This window comes from Juglans microcarpa x Juglans regia, chromosome 8S, assembly GCF_004785595.1.
Source record: "Juglans microcarpa x Juglans regia isolate MS1-56 chromosome 8S, Jm3101_v1.0, whole genome shotgun sequence".
Classification (NCBI taxonomy): Eukaryota; Viridiplantae; Streptophyta; class Magnoliopsida; order Fagales; family Juglandaceae; genus Juglans; species Juglans microcarpa x Juglans regia.
This window is the reverse complement of record NC_054609.1, coordinates 1,911,808-1,935,026: the sequence shown is the minus strand read 5'-3', so window position 1 is coordinate 1,935,026 and position 23,219 is coordinate 1,911,808. Positions and strand designations below refer to the sequence as shown.

The window sequence follows — 23,219 nt, the reverse complement described above, 5'->3', positions numbered from 1 at the left end:
GAAGAAATAATATTTTGCACTTCTTCCCAAAAATGTCACATATACCAATATTTACGTCTCTGATAAATCAACCCACCACAACACTAGAATCCAACTCAACCAGCACATCTCTGAGTCTCATCTGCTGACAAAGATGAAGACCATCCACAAAAGCTCTACATTCAACAACAGTATTTGTAGCCTAACCATAACCCCTAACCCTAACCCCCAAGAACATCCCCCCCCCCCCTCCCTCCGCCATTCTGGGATTGACAAGAGAATTACCATCTACATACATTAAGTTTTGCAAACCCCCTATTGGTGGAGACCAAGCAATCAACTTCAGCGTCCTTACTACAATCGGCACAACTGGGCAATTTAACTCCCTCAGCATTCTCAATTAACTCAAATTGCCAAATAGCATCTGTTTAAGTTTTAATGAAGCCTAGCCTTGTTTTTGTTTAGAGGAAATTGATTCTAAAGTTGCTGGATAAGTCATGTTTTTTGTATGCCTCGATCTGTTTCTCCTAAGAATCATCTCCCTTGAAATGGTTAAACAAGAACACAGCAAAATTGATACTTTTAATTAATTAAGAACACAAGAAGAAGAATCTGATGGCATTGGCTGCCTGGATTGGACTACTAGAGCGGTTTGAGTAAGAGTATATGCATGGAAAGTACAGAAATGGGAATCTTTTTATATTTTTGGGTAATCTTACAAAAACTGAAATCATAGTATATAGTAGTAGCTCTACGGCTCTACCAATAGTGGAATTCTGATCTGATAAATTTCTGGCGTTTCATCTAAGCAATAGACCACCATAAAAGGGCACAAATGATTTTGTAATTGGAATTTCAAATAAAAAAAGGGCTATTTCGAAGCCCTGACAACGCCACCTCCACCCTAAGGTCTCACCTGTGGGTTATAGGAGACGGGACAACCACCTTGCGTGCCAGAGGCATGCGTTTTACTGCACATCATCAAAAGGTGGTAAAACGGTACCCATGTCCTGCTCTGTTTTTGTGAGCTGCTACAGGACTCGCTGATTCGGCTTACAGAGGATCGGACACCTCTACCTGTCCATAGGATGGGTTTACCTTGCAAAGCAGGGCACCTTTGTCGAACAGGTACCTCATTGGCAAGGGGCGGGATTGTGAGTGCACCCCCCTACAACCAGAGAGCACACCTGGCAAGTGTTTTCTGCGACTCTCGGCCGTAGACCCTTTTTTTTCTTCAAAAACAATTCTTTAAAAAAAAAAGAATTTCAAAATTCAGAGGTAAAATTCAGTTAAATATTAGAAATATGAGAATTGTGCAATACGGTGCTTTTTTGGAGTTCAAATAAAATAAAATCATTCGTAAAGATATTGATTTCTGAAGAAGAACAATTATATATAGAAAAATAAAACTTGAAAGAAAAAGGTCCTACCGGGAGTCGAACCCAGGTCGCTGGATTCAAAGTCCAGAGTGCTAACCACTACACCATAGAACCACCTGTTTGGTAGTAAACAGGATTTTATTTATTTCAAGGTTCAACACAAATAGTCGAACGTACCCACGTTCGAGTGCATACTGTGCAGATTGATAAATTATAATTGATGGAGGAGTAACCCATAGCTCTTTAAAATAGGCATTCTAATTTCTTTATTTTTTTTCTAGGTTGTACCAAATGAATCTCTCAAAGTTTGGGGCGTTACATAATACTTTTTCTTGATCATTTCTAGGAAACAAAAAGCATGAGCTGCATCACACAGAATTAGCATTCTTTTTAAATTGAGATTACACAAAACCCTTAATGTTTGAAACAAAGGCATTACACAAAAATAAAGTTACAAATTGATGTAATTTCATGGGATCCGTTAGATCTATTTTACAAAATAAAAAAATTACTTTGCAATTTGACGTATCACATCAAGCCACATCAGTTTGTGAGTTTACTTTTGTGTAATACATTTATGTCTAAAATATTTTCCTTTCCCATAACCCTTAGGCCCTGTCTAGATTCGGAAAACGTTTCATCTCATCTCATCTCATCTTATCATTACAACTTTTTCAAATTTTCACACAAAATATAATAAATAATTCAACTTTTTCAAATCCGAAAACAATAATAAAATTAAAAAATAATATTTTATTCAACTTTTATCATTCATTTAAAACTATCTTAGCTCATCTTTGAATTCATCCAAAGCAGCCCTGTTTGAAACATTTGCATTCTTTCTAATTCTAGATTGCATCCAATGAATTTCCTACAAGTGCAGGGCCTTACAAAATAGTTTTGATTAATCGGATCAAAGAATAATTGAGATTTCTAGGAAATTGAAGTATGAGCAGAGTATCACAACCCCATTAACAAATTTAGCTGTTGTGCACTCAAATACGTGCATATTTTAATTCAATTACACGGGCAAGCTGATTAAGCAGTCTTGATCCAAACACAAAACCACAAAACATGTAGTTGGCTGTGAAAAATTCAGGCACTCTTTTCCCCATTCTAATTGCAAAGAATCTTCTTCTGAGAGCACCCGAACGGCACAAAACCATCTTTTTCGGTGACTTCACTACTTACCCTTCCCTCTTTTGCCATTTCTATTAAATTTTTTCCCCTTACCAGACTTGCCATTGTTCTTCATGTAGGAGATTTTGTTTGCCTTTTTCTGCCTATCTTTCCGAACTTGATCTAGATCTTTAATTTCTGAACGTACATGAGCATTAGGCACATAATGCTGCTTCTTGCTCCCTTTAAACTTTCTATTATTTCCTTGCGATCTAAGATGCCCTGAAAATAAAAAGCAAGTTTTTGGCAAATTTCAACAAAGTTCAAGAGAAAATAAGATGAACAATCATCAGGGGCTTCCAATTCATTAAATTACCTGACATGCTCCTGGATTCCTCGGCATTCCCTTCATTCATGGTTCCTTTAAGAGATATTTTATTGTGTGACTGTTGTTTCCACTTCTTGTATATCCCGGTTTTATTGGCTTTTACTTTTGCACCACTCTCTGTCTTTATCTACACACCAGGTATCAAAAGAAACCGTCCATTCTTTCAGGCATGAAAATAAGTAAATCCCGCATTTGTTGTGAATATATGAAATGATTTATTATTAAGCACAGGACACCGTTAATAATAAACAGATAGACCAACAGCATGCCACTAACTAGCTACCCAATAATTCCTTGTTCCAACATGCACCGGAAGGGATTAAGCAACCCAGATCCATGTAGTTGTATATCCTTCAGAGAGAATATCTATATATTTTGGCTGTTTTTCAAATTAAAGACAATCTGATCATCGCTAAAAATATGACATGCAAAAAGATTAGACATACGAAATTCCAATCTATGCCAACATGTATAACAAAGACTTGGGTATTTAAAGCAATGAGAGACAAATCAAAGGGCACATTACCAAAATGACCTAGAGATAACCCACCTAAATCGTATCAACAAATGAGAAGAATATTCTGCCATTGACCACACAAGTGGTCACTAAATAGCCACCTAGACAACTTCCATTTCTTGCAAATGTTCTAAACATTTTTTTTTTTTTATTGGCACCAGGTGTCCAGGAACAGTTGGAAACTCCTTGCCGAGGGCCTGTGCAAGGTGGCTCCTAAATATTGTTTGCACCCAATGAGATTTGAACCTTAGCCCAAGGAGAGCATACCCCCAAGCCCAAGGCCTTTACCACTTGACCCAACCCCTAGGGGTTAACATGAAAATTTTCTCCACCCCCAGCTCTTATAAATTCAGTTACTTGTCCCTTTCGTGAAGGATTGGACCATTGGCCATGCTCAGATAAATTGCCATACCATCTTGCTTCCATTATACATGTGTCAGAGAGTTGGCAAGTCCCTTGGTCCATGATAAGACGAGGAAGATCAAGGTAATCCCAACAGTGTCGAGGGCACCAAATTTGAAAGGAAAGTAGGAAGGCATAAAACAGAAATCTTACGACCAAATAAGATAAAACAACCCTTTACTGCTGCCCATAAAAAAAATGGAATACTGACAGCAAGTTTAATGCTCTGAACTGAAAACAAAGCCAGATGTTATCATATTCATTCCCACAAAACTCCGATGCCTAGTAATACAATTTTTCTTTCAAATGTCCTTTTTTGTAGGGAAAAATGCCATAATTTAAAAGTGAATATCAGTAAGTTGCGGATGGAGACAAAAAGAGGAAAATAGTTAAAAAAAATATATATACCTTTCCACTAGCTGTAACACGGTCACCATTGTTTAGCTTGACATACTTTTTACTCCTCTGCACCAAAGGGATTTTTAACGTCAAGAAGATAAACTATATCACAATAATTAACCAAAGGTTAATAGCTTATACTACCTTGTCCCAGTGAAAGTGAGACTTCTGTTTCTGCATGCCCGCACCATCATCTGCAACTAAATCTAGGACTGCAGTTTCCAACCTAAGATTAATATAGTGTCAGTAGATGCGCACCAGTAAGAAAATACAGGGGTTTTGTATATCTAACTCACAAAATCTAAAAAATAATCATGCCACTTCACTTCATAAAAATATGTTCAGAAGTGAAGCTTTGATCTTGATATTGCTCACTTCCAGGGAGGAGATAGAGACAGACTGACAGACAGAGACGTGCACGTAGAATTGTAAAAGCACGTGCAATATATATATATTTTTTTATAGTTAGAAGCATGTGCAATATACATTTACCGAAATACTAAAGCTGATAGCAGGGCATGTGGTAGATAAGTTCACTGGCATCTACAGAAAGCAGCCATTTGCATGCCAGAAACGACCCAACAACTTCCTCTTAAATTTCTCATGAATGTGTGTGCGCATGTATGCATCTAAGCATGTATAATACTTCTTTAATCTTGCCATATACAGTTTAAACTTTCCAACTTTTCACTTCCAGGCTATTAAAGCTTTTTATGGTCTGGATTCATCATAAGGATAGATTAGAAGGACGACATGCAAACTGAGCTAGATATTATGGGGAATACCTATTTGATCCGAAGTCTTGGTTAGCTCTTACTGCTAGTCCTGCTTCCATATGCTGAGGATAACACAGGATGCAAATCATGGTCAATCACCTTCACAATGTCCAGAGAAAATTTACCGCTCATATTATGCTCCATTATCATCTAAGGGAGCATAAAATATGAAATAGCATTTTAACTATTGGGAATGTTTGGACTTTACTTCTTTACTTATCAAAATGTCTGGACTTACTGAACATCAAAAACTAGAATATGAAAAGATGCATAACCTACATGATTTGTTGGTACTGAACTTATAAAGTACTCCTCATCTTTGAAGCTCTTTGCCCTTCTTTTAGACCCACGAGCTTCTGACATTAAACAAAAATATAAAATATCATTAATAATTGTTTTTATCAGTAAGCAAGTTTATTGATAGAAATAGGCTTAGCCCAAGTACACAAGATATAAGCAAGTGCAACGCCTAGTCATGATTGTCTAGAGATACAAGAAAGTCATGGAGATTCAAACCATTGAAATCTATTACAATTGACCAACGGAATAAAGTGTTAAAGAAGAAGGTTCTGAGCTTTTCCATTGACCGCTCACAATCTTTAAAGCTTCTTGCATTCCTTTCCCACCAAAGACACCACCAAAGACTAGTGGGGATCATTAAAAAATATCAGGGTCTTATCAAAGGTGCGCTCTCATAAACATTTAAAGTAATGCAAATCTAAAAAAAATCTCTCTTTTTCTTTTTTGGTGGTTGGTTGCTATTCTTTCACCTCTTCTTTAATTCCATAACTTCCTTTACAAAATAATATTAAGAAAGAAATGGCCTGAGCAAGAATGGATGATACCCAGATAGTATAACTACTTAATTAAATTTCCTATCATTTATTATGAATCAATCGAATCATTCTTCAGTTTTCACAAAAGAAACCCATATTCTGAAACTAACTATCCAGTTTTCAAAAGCCACAATACTTGCAATGGCCTTTTTAACTCAGGCTAAGACTTTTCTTTTTTATCAGTAAGAACTCAGGCTAAGACATTTTTTTTATCAGTAAGAACTCAGGCTAAGACTCTGAGGTCTTTGTATGTAAGGCCCCCCCTCCAATGTTCCTTGTACAAAGTCACAAGGCTGAATCCCATCAAATTTTTACCACATACTAAATTCTTCCGTGATAATAATGCTTCAGAAAGAATCTTAATTCTGTTACCACATGCCAGGTTTCCATGAGTGGAATAAAATTGTTTGAGGCATAACATCAAACCAATTATAAAGTTATAAGGATCTGATATGGAAGAAAACATTGTTTGTGATTTAGGAAAAGCAAAAATAAAAAAATTGAAACTGTGGTCTCTAACTCCCATTCCGTGGCATGATGGCAGGATCGATAGGGGATTGGCTCCGGGTACCAAGATAAATATTAAACTAAGCATATGACTCTACATTATACACATGTAAATACATACATAAGTGCATCTATACATGATTACATTTGTGTTTGTGTGTGAGAGAGAAAAACATAAACTAAACAAATAAAAAAAATCTTTTTTTATAAGTAAAAATATTATATATATATATATATATATATATATCAATAGAATCAAAAAAATCTTTTTGATAGGTATAAATAAGAAATGGACAAGGACAAAACCTTTTTTCTTCTGTTTGGAAGAAGTGACTTCAGGAATGACTTCCTGCAAGAGCCAAAAGACAAATAAATCAGAAACACCAGGAAGCTACAATTTAATTGCTAAGTAAACCGGGAAATCAAATTATTCCATCAATATATCTTTTCTGATACCATCAATATATCTTGTTTGATAATTAATAAGGTTTATTAAAATGAGCAATCCAAGTGCACAAGTATACAAGAAATACATCGATCTAGAACGAGAAAAATATATAAGGAAATCATACAATTAAGCCAATTACAGTATAAAGTAAGTATATACCACAAACCGATCAGGACAATTGGGTACCGTGACTGGGGATAATGTCGTTCCTTGGGTTTCTCTTCCTCCGTTAAACGATATAGCAGGTTCAACATCGGATTGGGTTCTGAATAAGGTTAACGGGTTAAAGCAAATCCTAGGGCTTTCATATGAAGAACAGGGAGCATATGAACACCAATTTAAAGCTCTACTCACTGCGATTGAGACGAGTCACGCGCTTGAAACTAAATCTCATTTTAAGAAAAGCAGGGAGTTAAAAGAGTTTTTCATGTCCAATCAACTACGACGCTAAGGGAGGTAGCTCAAGTCGAGGGAAGAATAAAGGGAAGGCATTATGAAGACGATCTCGTAGTGGGATGTTCGGGTAGAGGATTAGTTTTATGGAAACAAGGAGTTGGGGAGGTGCTTTGGGCTTGATGTATTTTGGGTAGGTTTCATGGGATATTTGGGTCATTAGGGGCTCTCTTGTATGGGCTAGGTGTTTTCTTGTATACGTCCAGTGTACTTGTTTACTCCCATTGATATATATATATATATATATATATATAATATTATTACTTATCAAAAAAAAGCAAACACCACAAACTGTGGAGTATTCAGCTTTTCCATCCAATAGATTAAGTGCTTGAACCTACCATAGAAGTACATAGGGCCAGGCTTGAACTTTTTCGCAGACCAGGCTTGCACGGTAAAGATATAAGCACAAAAATGCATATAAGGGGAAAATGAAATGTATTCATGAGCAACAAAGCTTCCTACTAATATATGACCATGCCAGAAATTATCAATCTAATACCTAAGGTCAACTCGGAGCCATACACTACCGTGTCTTCCACATCCTCGGGCGCAATCTAGCCATAAATAAGTATTACATTCAGTTTTTCATGAATGCAACCAGATCTTCAGGCACTGACCTAGAAAAACACCTCTCTCTTTTTCATGTGAATGACAAAGACGTCATGGCAAGTAAAAATAAACAATAAACACAAGAAACACATCCTGGCATAAAACACTCTGGTTTGCAGATAAAATATCAAGTGCTATAACTGCAAATCACTTTGCATCTTAAAGAACTTCAAAATCATAATATAGTACTTTTTTTTTTTATAAGTAATCAAGAAGTTTTATTTAAAATAATAGGCAAAGCCCAAGTATACAGGAAGTATACATGAGAAATACCTATCTATAATGTACGATTGAAAAATCATAATATAGTACTTAGCAGATCTACCTTCTCCACATGATTGATAGAGCGTTGTTGATGCACCAAATTAATAATATCTTCATGAATAGCTCTCTTTTTCTTCATTACATCAACCCATTGACCAGAAGGGCCCTGAGATCAAGACATAACCTCAACATAATAAATTCAAGCTTATATAGAAATTTAAGAGAAGATAAGTCCGAGAGAATGTATGGAAGGCAAAATTAAGTTCCTGCAAATCATAAATTAGTGCCAAGCTCTAAAGTCCTATCACGTTCTATTTTGGGAAATATTACTCGTTTTAAACTTTTGAAAGCTCTTTTTATCATATTAGAATTTCAGGAAAGCTGAGCAAATCACCGGAATAAAGTTTCAGGAAAACTGAGAATAAGGTCTCTCCAAAAAGAGAGGAGTAGCAAAACAAAATGAAAAAGGTTCTTAGGTGGAGAAAGAATTTAAAGGAGTTCTTATTCATGCCATCTAAGTTCTCAAATATCTCTGTTCTCAGGAGAACATTTTGATGGGTCTGAGTGGATAATTTCCCTAATTAGTTTTGTCCCTCTTTCTTCTCTTTTCCTTTCTTATTCATGGTTAACATGAAATTTTCTCCATTATTTTCTCAAGTGGTAAACCAAACACAGGAAAAGTTTTAAAGAGCTGACTCATCATATATTTCTTTCTGTACACCTATGCTTTCATATGGTTTCAACATTTTAACTACATGACAAAAAGCATGAGGCATTATCAAATATGATAAATATGCTACAAAGCACCAAGTAAAATCCCAACGTGTACCATGAAAGCAAGTACACAACATGTAAATATTAACTATATCAAAGAGGCTAGGTTTTCATCATCGATAGAAAGAAAACTATAATTTAGAGTAAAACTAAGATAGAAGCGTTTACATAGGGAGATGAGGAATATACAATTATGAATTAGAGGAAACTCCTCTGCAAAATCATACAAGTGAAGAGTTACCTGCAGATGCTTTGATTTAGCAGCTTCGCCTTCAGCTTCAAGAATAGTCTGCTTGGGTCTAGCATAAATCAGTCGTTCTAGATGTTAAGAAACAAACAAAAAGCATTGCCAAGTAACTCTACTTAAAAAAAAAAAAAAAAAAAAAAAAAAAAAAAAAAAAAAAAAAAAACACCATTCTAGCAGGGTACCTGAACATTTTCAGGCGCTCAGAAAATGCTAAAGCCATTGATTCTCCACCTCCCATTATACTTCTGAATATTGGGTGCAAGCCTCCACAGGGTAAATCCTTTGCTCTTCTAATGGACTCCTTTGAAGGTAATGGTTTGGTTTTTGAATACAAGCGAAATGCATTGGTGCAGGTTCTCAGCATATAAGTCAGCTCCGCGGAAGAATCAATTACTTCCCTAACTCTATCTGAAACAAGGTCAATAACAGTCTGGGGAAAACGCCCGTAGACAGTTTCTCCATTTGCAGTTGCTTGATCAATCCTGGACATTACTCCATCCATGTCCCTCAAAACCTCCTCTTCATTGGGCGCAGCTCTAATAGGTTTTGAGAGAAATAGATGAAGATCCAAAAGATAAGGCATATCCTCAGATGTCAGAAAAGAAAATGCAGTACCGGTACGACCTGCCCTTGCAGCTCGTCCAACTCTATGAACAAAAATTTTAGGTTTTGGGGGGAAGTCCCAGTTGATGACATTGTCAAGCAATGGAATGTCGATGCCCCTTGCTGCAACATCCGTCACAATTAGCAGCATAGTCCTTCTTGCTCTAAACCTTGATATGTGAATCTTGCGAGCATCTTGATCCATATCACCATAACATACAGAGGGCTCAATTCCCTCTTCTCTAAACAACGTATTGAGAAACTCCACATGATGTTTGGTGGACACAAATATCAACGTCTGCTGATCGGAACTAATTTGCTCCCTTATCAAATAGAGTAGAGCGGCGTGTTTTTCTTCCTGTCGTAAGGTAAAAAAGCAAACCTTGAGGTCAGGGCTAATCCTAGTTTCCAGATCAAGCCGCACAAGCTGAGGGTCTCGCAGACCAGCCTTGGCAAACTCGGCAAGGGCACTGGGTAATGTGGCACTGAAAAGCAAGGTCTGACGATTCTCACTCAGCTGTGCAAGAATCTTATGCAGCTGCTCCGCAAAACCCATGCCAAATAGACAATCTGCTTCGTCGAAAACAACATATTCCACTGTGCGCAACGACATGTCATCAACCTCGGACAAATGATGCATGAGCCTACCCGGAGTTGCAATTATAATATCAGGACTCTGTGCTAATTCTTCAAATTGACTCTCCATGCTATCGCCACCAACTAGTAAACTAATACGAAGATCTGCAATGAAACTCTTATTGGATCACTAAAAGGATACTGTAAGAATATGATATCGGATAATACTAAGACATTATCAAATAATATGCAATTAAAAAATCCATTTGTTTTCATCTCTATTTCCCCCAAAAAAATTTCTCAGCAACCAAACAATGGGCAGCCCCCAAAATTTTAGATTAAAAAAATAAAAACTAAAAAGAACAAACCCGTGAAGCGGCCGAGTTCCTTGGCGAACTTGAGGGTCTGGAGAGCCAAGTCCCGAGTGGGGGACAAGACAAGAGCCCTGGCGCCGCTCTGAGGGGTGTGTTGGCACAGCCGCTCGATCATAGGGACAAGAAAGGCGGCGGTCTTTCCAGAACCAGTGCGGGCCATGGCGACGACGTCGGCGCCGGCGAGTATGAGCGGCATGGTCTTGCGCTGGATCGGGGTGGGGACTTTGTAGCCCTTCCGCTTGATTGCTCTGAAGACATTGGAGCTGAGGCCTAAGGACTCGAATCCTCCGGACTTGGCCTTCTTCTTCAGCTTCTCCTTCCACTTCAGCTCCGCTTTCGAGCTCACGTGTAGAGCCCCTCCCAAAGCCATTATTCCGAAGCTTCGTTAAAACCCTTCGAGCCGAAGAAGATATATAAAAGAGTTTGCATTCCTCTCATTTTAGAGGTATGGGCCTATTTTTGGAATGGGCTGAGGCCTTATTTGGTAAAAGGTCGCTACCGATCCAACCCGAATATTCTGACTCAACCCAAACCGGACGTGTCAGTTTCTGACTCGTACATATAGTTTGACTTTGATATATGAATATTTAATGCTTTTATACTTTTTTTAATATTTATTTATATATACAATGACGATTTTCAGAGCTTCCCAATTTAAAGACTAAAATATTGAAATGTGGGTTTTTCTTCCCTTGTGTGATAATCATCCAATTTGCAAGGATATACCGATTGGAAGATTGAGATATTCTTGCCTTATTTTTTATTTTTATTTATCAATATATTGGTAAATAAGGAAGGGAAGGGAAGGGATGCTAAGGGGAAAAGGGCATTACAATTTATGGCTGCTAGTAGAGTCCAAAAAACGAATTTTAGAATATTATTTCGGATTGGTAACAATTTTTTATTACACAATATTTCAATCTATACCCATAAATCAACAGGCGAAAAGATACGTTGAAATGTTTTGGACATAAAGAAATTTAATAAAAATAAATTTATAAACTAACGTGACTTAATGCGATATATCAAATTATAAAATTATTTTTATTATAAAATAAATTTTCATGACTGTAACACTTCTTATATACAGAGAGATATATGTATGTATTTAAAATGGTGAGGTAGGTTGATACAAGGGAAGAGGCCAATGTGGGAGCCATCAGATAAGCTGATAGTAACCATCAACCAATTAGGCTATATTTGGATGCTGAGGTGATCTCAGATGATTTGTGAATAATAATAAATAATTTATAAATAATATTGGATAACAATGAAGTAATCTCACTTACCAAACACAGCCTTAAGAATTGAGTTTGGGGCTGAAGACTTCAAAGGAAGACTCCAGGAAAGGGATTTCAGACGTGAGATTGACAAAGTATCTAGATTTGCATCAATTCCATAAACCATCAATTAAACACAAATTAATTATGTGTTGTTCAGGACCAACATCTTCAAAAGTCAGATCTTAGCCTGTTCACACTCTACATTGAGAAGATGGGGAAAAAAGAGTTGAAGAATCTGCTTTTTTGTTACTTGCATGGATACTTTTTTATGATCCTAAAGCCTGCAAGACTTTGAAAATAAGGAAAGATTACAGTAAAAGTCTTGAATAATCATGATAGGAAAGATCATTAACTTATACTTGAAAGGCTTAACGTGTCTGCTCATGAAACATCAAACCGAACAACGATACAAGTGATATTATCAGAACTTCCTCGGGCATAAGCTTCTGTCACAAGTCTTCTTGATGCCTCCTCTGCATTTGATATATCCTGTACTAAAGCCACAGCATCCTGGAAGGAATAGAGACAGCTTTGTGAGATACTGTGATTCCATGAAATATAATTTATACTTCCGACGGCATGCAATTGGTGTAGACATTAGAGAATACATAACTATCATCTCCTTCACTGATTATCCTCCCTTTCCCTTTAAATTATCTATAACTGGATTTAGCATCCTAATACGTACTACTGAAACACAATTAGATAAGTGAAGGACATTTTAGGCTATTTTAAAGGAAGGAGAGTATAGATTATTTGAACTGGCCTCATCTCAGTAACAAGATAAACCTTTTTACAAAGAATGGGAACTCAGGTGGTCCAAATAATTCACCAAAACAAACCGAGGAAAGAGAATATCCATTTTCTGTTCTTTTTTCCGGTGAATTTAAAGGGTGCAATACATGGGTCCTTTTTACAAACTCAACCCCCCCTCCAAAATTAAAAAAGATAACCACTACAGCTTCTCGAAAGAAAAACTGAAAAGGGAATTTCAAACAGTTTCAATGGCAGAGTAATTTAAGGCTTACCAAACACTCACCTTATTCGATATGACATTCCAAAGTCCGTCACTAGCAAGAATTATAAAATCTACACCATCAATTTCTTCTTCCTAGGCATTGGAACATGAAAAAACAATTGAGTAACAAAACAAGGAATATAGTAAAGTGAAGCTCCATTACAAAATCTTCACATGCTTCAGCAATAAAATGACAAAATGTACGAGAAAATTATCAAGAGAAAGGAAGTGGTTCGGGGTAGCATGACAGCCAGCTTAAAATTCAGGGTACTTTTCATGAATAGAACCTTACAAGATAAAACTACGAAATCCATGATATGTATGGAAGCAGTTAAACAATGAAAGATTTCAAAATATATTAGCAGAGATTAGGAAAACAAAAATGTAAAACCCCTAGCACGATATTTTGTAGTTAACAAGGAAAGATTTGAGATTCAATAATGGAAAGCAAATTATGTAAAAGTTGCACCCTTTTCTTTTGCTTGGTAAGATTTTAACCTAAGACCTATCAAAATCCATTCCATCTTCCTTGCTACTTGAGACAAATCATCTTATGTTGCACCTGTTCCCAATAATCTGTTTGTTTAACCCTCATACATTCCAATAGAAACACACTGAGCAAATACAGTAACGTCACCAATTAAATCGAAAACTTGTTATAACTTCCTTTATGAATGACAAATATTGATGCAAGAAACAGTCAAGATTATCACTTCAGCTTTCAAGTGGGAAAAAAAAAAAAAAAAAGAAGGGAAAGGTAAAAGTTAACCTGGATTTCTGGCTCAGCAACAACATATTGCTTTAGTAGTTTGTCTCCAAATGCACGAGAAATGGCAAGAACACCACCAACCCTCCAAGTGCCTGTGAAAGCAGCACCATGTTACAAGTTCACAAGAACTGTTGCATAACAAACTAAATTGGTGAAAGAACAACTTGAATAGCTCAGCCTTCAGTTGCATTCTATTCTTTATGCAACACTATATGCAGATAAAAATTCCTCATTGCAGAAGTTATGGTCACAAGCTAAACCAACCACAATAAATGCATACACATAATACCAAGAAGACAAAATTTACCAGCCCAAATGATGAAACCTCCAGCCTGTTCAATCCGTTCACGCTCATCAGATCTGTCAGGTTTGTGATCAATAGACAAAGCGATAGCTGTAAAAGGCAACAATAACAACCATCAAATTAACCATCAAATTAAAGAGACAAAAGAGATTTCTTAATATGTATATTCTCATATAAATCAAGTAAAACCTATAGAAGTCAATCCATTGGTCTGGCTTATAAAAGTCATTTAAAAAAGGCAATTTTGGTCTGCAAATTAATTTTCAAAAGAAAATATGAACCATAGGTGGTGAGAAATTCTTGATTGCTTTAAGGTCTAAATTTCCTAATTTATACTGATGTTAGAGGCATGGTTGTAAAAAAATCCCAATGTTAACAGATAAGGCAGCAACCTGAACCAGCTCTAGAGGCAACTACTCTGGAATCACCAACATTTGCAACAAGCAGCCGGTCACCTAACAGCACAGCAGTTGATGCAGTTGAACCAGCATCTTTTTGCTGGCCTTTTTCTTCATTGAGGTAATCAGCATCTGTCTGTCTAAATACTTCAACTACAATGGAAAAAGAAAATTTGTTACTGGAGTATGATCCACATGAATAAATAGTTTAAATCACTCCATACAAATAATGACAGTAGAAGTTAATCGACTTCGTACCAATAGCTGTCTTTGTGTCTTTGATAAAATCTGGGTGGCTACTTAAATTCTTGAAAAGGTTGTTTTTTAGGTATTCAGCAGTTCTCGAACCCCCATGGCCTGAATTGGATGACAATAACCACGTAAAAACAAAACAGATAATTGGATAAGTAATGTCCCTACTCATAGAAAGAATCTTGAGCTTAAAAAAAAAATCATCATATGAGGAGAGAAAATAATATCCTAGGCCGTACCATCAAAAACACCAAAAAATGCGACCATCTGACCATCAACTTCGGAAATTCTAGTCTCGTAGAAATCCTCCATGGAAGCTCTTTTACCCTTGAAAGTGGAATATCCATAGTTGAAACTTCCATTTTGGCTTCCAGTAAGAAGGCTTAATCATAAAAATAGAACATTTAGTCAAATATGTAACTTCAACCACTCTCGGACAATTGTGGCCCTGTGGGTCTATATAATATTTGAAACAGTCTTCCATTTGCCAAAGAGAAAAAAAAAATGTCAAGAAAAGATTTCAAGCTTCACCACACCCATGGTATTCTTTATAAACATATATCAAAGGTAATATAATCTTTCCATGATATATCAAGGGTTCAAAGACCTTTCTGTTAGGGGTGTAAATCGGTCCGGGGGGGTTATTTTCGGTCCATCACCCCCCGGACCAGACTAGATTGGTAGCTATTGGTCCAGCCCAATTTTTTTTCTTCTTTTTTTTAAATAAATTAATTAAAAAATTTATTTAAAATACTAAATTAAAATTAAGTGAATTATTAATGTGGATTATGTAACTAACTCAATAAAAAATTATTTTATATGGTCAATGATAATAAATTAGATGAAAATTACATTCTTAACTTATATATAATTAGTTAATTGATATTATACATTAGTTAATTGATCAAATATTAATTTGTTAATAACATATTTAAAATTTTATATTTTTAATGGTGATAGGTTAGATGAAAATTATAAAATTAATTATACAATTATTATATAAATAATATATATAATTTTTTTTTTAATTTGGTCGGTACAGTCCAATCCGGTCTGGGATGGGAAACCCCTGGAACGGGACCGGACCAAACCGAAAAGTCTCGATCCTCTATTTTAGGGACCGAGACCGACCGGTCTGGGTCTAGGGTCAGTCCGGTCCGATCGGTTTCTCCGGTCCGGACCAACCAACTTTCACCTCTACTTTCTGTGATCTTTCCCTTAGTGGAAAAGACTATGCCCTTAGTTAAACATAAGGCCTGCCTGTCCATGTAGATGTCGATTAGGGTACATAATGATCAAAGTTGAATTGTGTAAAAGGTCCCATATTAGATTCAAAAGCATATGACAATTCAAAATCATAAAAATAGATTTTGAATTCCAAGCGCAATATAAGTCAAGTCAACCCCAATGCAACGACTCTACCACTTGACATCACTGAGCATAGGATTAATTAATGCTAAATCAAACCCGAAGCCTAAAACCAGACTTGCAACTGTTTTTTATATGTTATTTAGCATAAAAGCGAACAACTTGGTACGTGCTCTCCCAAAATTAACAAAAATCCAGACCCAACCAACAACTCGAACGCAATCGGCACAGAGGATTTCCACAAGGATTTTCCAGCCAAAGCATAACATTTGAGAGTTGCGTTTTGAGTAAACTTCCAAAACCAGACCACACTTGGAGAAAAATCAATCAAACGGGAAAGTGAAATTCTGAAAATATAGCACCAAACCGAAGAAATAACATATATCTATCAAGAAGAGATCCCAACAGACAGACAAATAGAAATCTAACAATTAATACATTTAAAAGAGCAGCAATGAAAACAAAGAAACACGAGAAAGACAGGAAACCTGATGCCGCCACCGGTGAAAATGGCATCGGGTTCTGTGGAGGAGGACATTATGAACGCCGGCGCTAGTGGTCGCGGGGGGCCATATTTCGCCTCCTGGTCGGAATCTCCGGCGAGGGTCTTCGGCTCCGTCGGATTTGTAACGTTGCCGGGATCAGTAGCGGCGGTGGAGGTGGTGGCAGAATCCTCTACTAGCGTGTTCATGCCCTACGGCGCTCCCTCACTTCCTTTCTCTTCCTTTTACTTGTTTTTTAAATAAATAAATAAAAAAACCCACTCAAGTCCCAACGCAATGATTTTAGCGTAGATGACCCCACCTTCTGGTTCTGGGTCCTCTCCACTCTGTCAGTTGTATGGGCTCCACTTTGAACTATCAAGTTTCAAAATTAGTGTTTGTTTGGATTGGAGTGAGTTGTGAATTATAATTTAATTTTAATTTTTTTAATTTAAAATAAATTTAATTTTTTTTAATTAAAATGTTGAAATAAATGGAGATAAATTTAATAAAAACCGACACTGACAACTACTGATGTCAACACAGGTACAAAGAAAACTAACAACGTCAATTCAATCTTGTCTATGATTGCTATATCTATTTTTTTATTTTTTTAAAAATAATAATGCACTTATAATCATTTTTATACAATTTTATTTTATATAAAAAATAATATCATTTTATTAAATAAAAATTTTACTTATCATCTCTTACACTACACATCAATATACAATTTATCATTTTTATCATTCTTTTTAAACACACATATTAATATATAAATATATAAATTTAAATAAAATGACAAAATGACAAATCATATATTAATGTATAGTATAGGAGATAAAAAATAAAATTATTTTCAATTTAAAATATAATTATATAAAAGATTATGCCTATACTTATATCCATTCTTGGTTATAACTCTTTCAACTATTAACCTATCTTGGTGGATTCTTATTTTGTACATCAAGAATTTTCATGGATTCATGAATACATTTTGGTTAAAAAAATGTTGGGAGTATGAAAGATAATTTAAAAACAAAACAAAAAAGAATTGTAAACATATATGTTATGTAAAACTCTTTAATTATAAAATAGATGAAAGTTTTAACATATAAGTCTCATAATCTTTCAACTCTGAGTAAATCTAAAATTTCTATAAAATGATTAAGCTATCACTTTGTACCTCTCTGGATCGATATTTAGATTACTTTTGGATAGTGAAGTGATCCTAGTTGATCTGTAAATAATATTAAAAAAGTAATAATAAAATATTAAATAATAATAAAAAGTATTCGAAAAGTAATGATAAAATATTGAAACACGGCCGTGAAGCCAAACCAACCCCAGAAAAATAAAACTGAAACCGAACAAGATCATGTCCAAAGGTGAATGATTCTAAAATTGTGATCAAATCAAGACCATTCAGTCCATCGCATACGGATTGAAATATTATCAGCAATATTCAACTGATTCTTGCAAACCTTCGTTTCATGAGCTGTAAAGGGGAAGAGGAGTGTCATTGGAGACATTAGTCATTGTTTTTTGAACTAAATGTACACTTTCCCATCAAATTGAATTGCATGTGAACATTTTAGATCAAATTGGGGAAGAAGGTAAGAACGAAATGCTACTTTTGGAGGGGAGAGTTTGAAGAAACAACAGAGTACAATCACTAAGAGCAGCAGCCACTAGTGGAAGCACCAGATTGGGGAGGTTTCTGTTTGAAGATGTTGCTCTTTTTCACCCCAGCTGAGCCCTCAGCCAAGAGACTAGGCGTCTCCAAAATCTGGCACATCAACATGTTACCCTCGCATCATCCACACAAGTTACTCTTTAAAGCTCAACAAAATATTTGAGCAAATAAACCAAACAAATGAATGCATTCTTTGCTATAAAAGGCACAACCACCATAGTTATTCTGCTACATGAATTACCTTCTTCACCACATAATTTGGTGAACCAGTATGAGAGAGAGACACACAGAAAAGTGTGTATTTATGCCTTCAAATCTTACGAGAAGAAGATGCAACTTACGATAATGAGTACTAGATACAAGCCTAGGGCGTGCAAGCCCTGTGTAGGTCCTTTGAGAAAAAGTGAAACCCACCTTTTCACAGTGGATCTCACTTTTTTCAAAGGGCCATCACGGGGCTTACACACCCTAGGTCTGTATAAATCAGTTTCCTTGATGTACATGCTTCCTTGCGGACCTAAGAATGTCATTATGCATATAACCGTGACTTTATACTAACAAAGAATTTTGTTTATATGCAGTATCCTTTTGCTGCTTGTGTCCTTGTGCCACACCTTCAAAAGGCACGAGGCTTAGAAAATTGTCGCTGGGGTCCAATCCAACAGTAAGATTCACCCCAAGAGTTACAAAAGCTGACCAGATAGATACCCCACGAGAATGAGCATGAATCTAGCTTGATTCCACTAAGAGGATCAGTTTTATTATAAGGGCAATCCTTATTTCCCAGTTTTTGAAAAGTAGGGGACTAAAACTTGACACCTGGAACCAAACCCATACCAGAACTGGTGCACATCCGAGGAATCACATATAAAAGTATATTATGATATAAAAACAATTTAGAGAGGAAAGGTTTTAACATTTTGCATACCTTTAATACAAGCTCCTCGAAGCATTGCTCCACATTGACTCGAGTTTTCGCACTACATTCCAAGAAAAGGCATCCATATTCTCTTGCAAAGTCAATACCCTCTTTTTTGCTGACAACCCTTTCACCCTCCTGAAAATACAGGTAAATTCAATGCACTTGACATCTTTAATTCAAAAAACTGTCATAAGAAAATAATAGAAACAACATAACATCCCAAGAATCCTGCAACTAGAAAGCTCACAAGACAAAGTTCAAAAAAACTGGTTACATATCCTAATCATGCGATCAAGGTTAATAGTTCATTGTTAATTTCCTCGAACACATTAAGAGGAAACTACCCAGGTGTTGTTCTCACAATTATATGGTCTGGGGATGAGAGATCTTAGTACAATCCTAACCTTCAGACATTTTTATCAAGATCAGGATGCTCTCAAGAATCAAAAGACTATAAATGCAAGTTCACTAAAGAAATACCTTATCAACTTTGTTGCCAACAAGCATCTTGATGCAATCTTGATTTGTTGAGTACAAGTCAATTTCCTTGGCCCATATATCAGATAGATTTGTAAAGGTTTCTCGCCTTGTTACATCATACACTGCACCATTTACCAAATCCAATGACTAAGGTATAGAAAATAACCCGTCCCAATTAAAGAAGTACAACATAAAAGGTTACTAGATCAATTACAAACATACAGTTGGGCAGAAAAAGACAAGAACATTGTTTAGTTTATTATTACCAAAAAATCAATAAAGGAGAACTAGGTCCACACTTAAACAACACTGGTCATCCTTAAGGATACTAGTGACTCTGTAGTAGGGGATTCAATAACATAAAACACGAAGTTAATGCAAATCATAAGTAAAACAACTTACTTGTATAGAATTACAGCATTTCCACTCTATGAAATGAACAAGAATAAGATTTGTTTTTTAGGAAAAAAAAAAGAATTCTCTCCAGAAGAACAACTCTGCGCTTCCTTTGCTGGGAAGTAAGGTTTATACCTCAAAACAACACATCTAAGCCAACAACAAAATATCAAGGCGATAGCAGTACCAAAATTTTACGCACAAAGCACAAAAACAGACACACAAAACATGAAATTAAGAGTTTTTTATCAGTAAAGAAATTACGAAAAATAGAACTCAAAAGAGACAAATCGAGGATGAAGGCATGCATGATATGGTCTTCAAACAATCCCAAATATCAGCCATGCATTTGCATTCCGTTTCTATGCAAAATAATTAATCCTATGGCATGATGAAAGAAAAAAATTATGCGGTTGGATGACAGAAAAACTGATTCTGTTTAGCTCACCCCTTCCATTAAGAATTAAAAATTAATCCCAAGTTTGACCTTGACAAGGTAACCTAAATTTGAATTTATCCCAAGCAGTTTTAACATGTGTGTGTAATTTTATATTCAACAAATAAAGCATACTTGTTTACAGTTTTCACTAACAAAATAGTGAACTCCCAATGATAATAAGGCACACAGAGGAAAAGAAAGCATAGATAAATGGCGATGAATCAACATACCCATTATTATCCCTTGAGCTCCTCTGTAATATGAGCTAGTTAGAGTTCTAAATCTTTCTTGTCCAGCTTCATGATGAGAAAACAGGAAATTAATGTCAGAAACAAAGCATGGGAGCAAAATATAACCTGAATTAATGTGCTTTCAAAGTAAGAGTGTGTGTGCACAGACACATGTGTGATAAATAGCATATATTAATTATATACTAGCTGAAAGTTGTAAAATACTAAAATTTGTCACTCTACTCCATGAAACCCAACTGCATTAGTATAAATCAACATATCATATGCTCACCCAAAATCAAAGTATCCTTCGCATGATTGGGGGACTCCTTAAACCAGCTCATAATCCAGGGAACAACCAAAAAATACGTTTAATATTTCCAAGAACAATAACTACCGGTCACCAAATGCGGTTTGATTATGCATTATAAGGGAATCTAATATAATTGAGCTTTCATGTTATTTATCATAAATTTATAACCCATACTTTTCTATCACACTCTACGTAAAACAAACAGCCGATAACAGGACATTCCCATATAATGGATGCGGGAATCCGAGGTTTTTTCACACAACTCTAAAGCAGAGACTTTTCAGACAATAACATTTCATGATCAAACATTTGCAAATACAATAAACAAATTCCAGTTAAATACCTGTGTCCCAAATTGCAAGCTTCAACTTCTTTCCCCCAATGGTAATATGTTTCACCTTAAAATCCACACCTAGAAATCATTTTTAATAATATAAATTGAATATTTGAGAAATCAGAGAAATAAATACATAACAATTATAATAACAATTCACGCCATTGGTAAGATGAGGGGGAAACGCCAAACTCACCGATTGTCGGAGAGAGATCCTCGAAGGTATTGGAAGTGAAGCTCAAGAGGAACGTGCTCTTCCCAACGCCAGAATCCCCAATCAGCAACAACTTGAACAGGTAATCAAACTCTGCTGGAGTCGAAGACGACGCCGTATCCATTGTACGCAAACAAACCTTAACAGTCCCAGCCAATCAACAACACTACCATTAACGTAGAATTCGATTTCTGTGAATCAATGGAATTGATAGGAAATAGAGAGAAGAAAATTAGATTCGAAACAGAAAGGATCTTTATCTCTTTATTGAGTTTTCTTGTTTTGCGTGCTCTGCTGAAAGTGAAAGGCGAATGTTGCAGAGGGCCCAGGCAAGCACTGCTAAAGTTTTTTCTTTCTTCTTAGAACGGCGTCGTTTGATTCAAACACTTTTAAGAGAGGAATTGAAAATAATATCTCTTGCATAGGATTGCTGCCGTTAGAGCAATGATAATTACCTAGTCGTTTATCAATGTAAGTTTAAATTAAAAACAAATGTGGAAAAAAATATCTACATTATCCTAACTAAATTTTTTAAGTTTGACATTTATGCATATATCTTAGCTCTTCTTCATGTCTGGTGAGGTACTGTATACAGACCAAAATGTTATTTTATTATTTATCTACCTACTGCTCCCTCTTTCCTTTTGTTTTTCTTTTTCTTTATTACCAAAACCCTCAATTTCATCTTTCTTTTCTTTCTTTCTCTAGAAACTCCCTTCTCTTCTTCACTCTTTTCTTCTTCAACCCGCAAGCCATATTCTTCTTCAACCCCATTCTTGCCAAGAGACTTCGCTCTTCCCCAGCCAACAAGCGTCCCCTTCTCTCTAGCGGTCGCCTTCTCCAACGATTGTTGTCATCTTCGTTCTCTTAAAAGAATTGTCCAGAAGGTTCTTCAATTTCTTTTTCTTTTTTTTTTTAATAGGTAATGTGTAATACTGACATGATATTTAATTTAGGTTTTTCTGGATATCTAAGATTTTCTCTGTTTACTCTCTCTCTATCTCTCCATCTGTGGTTACCTCACTTGTCACCTTTTCTTCATTTTATATTTTCGAATGAAGAGGTGATGATTTTCGTATCTTGGTCAGCATTAAATCTCCATTATTCTTACGAGATCTCTTCTCATGTTCCTTTCAACAAATTTTCTTTACTCTCTAAGCTTTGAAGATGGTAGAGGTAGTAATTATTGTGTGTGTGTGTGTTTGGTTTTTTTGTATTTGTGATCAAATATTGTTGGCCTCCTGCTTCCATTAAATGCGTGGAAGATTGGCAAACTAGGTCCCATTTAGCTACAGATCATTTCATTTTATCATTATAATTTTTTTTTAATTTTTACACAAAATATAATAAATAATTTAATTTTTTTAAATCTCAAAACAATAATAATATTAAAAAATAATATTCTAACAATATTTTATTCAAATTTTAACTTTTATTTAAAATTATTTAATCTCATCTCACTATCTAAACGGACCTATATATTTGTTTCTTTCTTTTTCTTTTGTTCATCCATGATCATTAAAACAACTTCACTTAGAAGCATAACAAAAGAACCTAATTGGTGAAGACAATAATGGAAGTTGCCAACCAGGTAGATACACTGATTGCATAGGATGGATGATTGGGTTCAGTCCCAATCTCAAATTAGTTATGTCCTTATGACCTGGA

The 23,219-nt window shown here is 35.6% G+C and overlaps 3 protein-coding genes and 1 non-coding gene across 5 annotated transcripts; all 4 read right to left on the bottom strand.

Moving 5' to 3' along the window:
• Window positions 1–1,400: 1,400 nt before the first annotated feature.
• Window positions 1,401–1,472, bottom strand: TRNAQ-UUG. Its single transcript has one exon. It is a non-coding gene; the product is annotated as a tRNA-Gln (tRNA).
• Window positions 1,473–2,329: 857 nt separating this feature from the next.
• Window positions 2,330–11,043, bottom strand: LOC121244466 (putative DEAD-box ATP-dependent RNA helicase 29). 2 transcript variants are annotated; one of them, XM_041142543.1, is made up of 11 exons: window positions 10,648–11,043; window positions 9,283–10,444; window positions 9,095–9,152; window positions 8,141–8,245; window positions 6,609–6,651; window positions 5,239–5,315; window positions 4,969–5,021; window positions 4,328–4,409; window positions 4,193–4,249; window positions 2,854–2,992; window positions 2,330–2,759 (listed from the first exon to the last, which is right to left on the bottom strand). In XM_041142543.1, exons 1-11 carry the CDS (start codon window positions 11,021–11,023, stop codon window positions 2,542–2,544), a joined length of 2,370 nt encoding a protein of 789 aa, XP_040998477.1. In that variant the 5' UTR covers window positions 11,024–11,043; the 3' UTR covers window positions 2,330–2,541. The 2 variants fall into 2 exon arrangements, with proteins under 2 accessions (XP_040998477.1, XP_040998478.1); XM_041142544.1 differs by having other exon boundaries at window positions 5,239–5,312.
• Window positions 11,044–12,037: 994 nt separating this feature from the next.
• On the bottom strand, window positions 12,038–16,798 carry LOC121244637 (probable protein phosphatase 2C 11). The gene is made up of 8 exons (XM_041142795.1): window positions 16,534–16,798; window positions 14,917–15,059; window positions 14,684–14,782; window positions 14,420–14,578; window positions 14,031–14,117; window positions 13,724–13,815; window positions 12,976–13,047; window positions 12,038–12,446 (listed from the first exon to the last, which is right to left on the bottom strand). Exons 1-8 carry the CDS (start codon window positions 16,734–16,736, stop codon window positions 12,318–12,320), a joined length of 984 nt encoding a protein of 327 aa, XP_040998729.1. The 5' UTR covers window positions 16,737–16,798; the 3' UTR covers window positions 12,038–12,317.
• A 1,141-nt stretch (window positions 16,799–17,939) lies between these two features.
• Window positions 17,940–21,980, bottom strand: LOC121244638 (ras-related protein RABC1). The gene is made up of 6 exons (XM_041142797.1): window positions 21,534–21,980; window positions 21,347–21,415; window positions 20,691–20,756; window positions 19,626–19,747; window positions 19,152–19,280; window positions 17,940–18,316 (listed from the first exon to the last, which is right to left on the bottom strand). Exons 1-6 carry the CDS (start codon window positions 21,673–21,675, stop codon window positions 18,203–18,205), a joined length of 642 nt encoding a protein of 213 aa, XP_040998731.1. The 5' UTR covers window positions 21,676–21,980; the 3' UTR covers window positions 17,940–18,202.
• Window positions 21,981–23,219: the final 1,239 nt, after the last annotated feature.

Coding starts and splice junctions, on each gene's coding strand:
- LOC121244638 (XM_041142797.1), bottom strand. CDS start 21,675: ATGGATACGGCGTCGTCTTCGACTCCAGCAGAGTTTGATTACCTGTTC. Junction 21,416..21,533: donor GGATCTCTCTCCGACAATCG/GTGAGTTTGGCG, acceptor AATGATTTCTAG/GTGTGGATTTTAAGGTGAAA. Junction 18,317..19,151: donor TCGAGGAGCTTGTATTAAAG/GTATGCAAAATG, acceptor TTGATGTGCCAG/ATTTTGGAGACGCCTAGTCT.
- LOC121244466 (XM_041142543.1), bottom strand. CDS start 11,023: ATGGCTTTGGGAGGGGCTCTACACGTGAGCTCGAAAGCGGAGCTGAAG. Junction 4,250..4,327: donor CTCACTTTCACTGGGACAAG/GTAGTATAAGCT, acceptor CCTTTGGTGCAG/AGGAGTAAAAAGTATGTCAA. Junction 2,993..4,192: donor GTGTTACAGCTAGTGGAAAG/GTATATATATTT, acceptor CCTGGTGTGTAG/ATAAAGACAGAGAGTGGTGC.
- LOC121244637 (XM_041142795.1), bottom strand. CDS start 16,736: ATGAACACGCTAGTAGAGGATTCTGCCACCACCTCCACCGCCGCTACT. Junction 14,783..14,916: donor ATTTTTTGGTGTTTTTGATG/GTACGGCCTAGG, acceptor CATCCAATTCAG/GCCATGGGGGTTCGAGAACT. Junction 13,816..14,030: donor AGGTTTCATCATTTGGGCTG/GTAAATTTTGTC, acceptor CTGCTTTCACAG/GCACTTGGAGGGTTGGTGGT.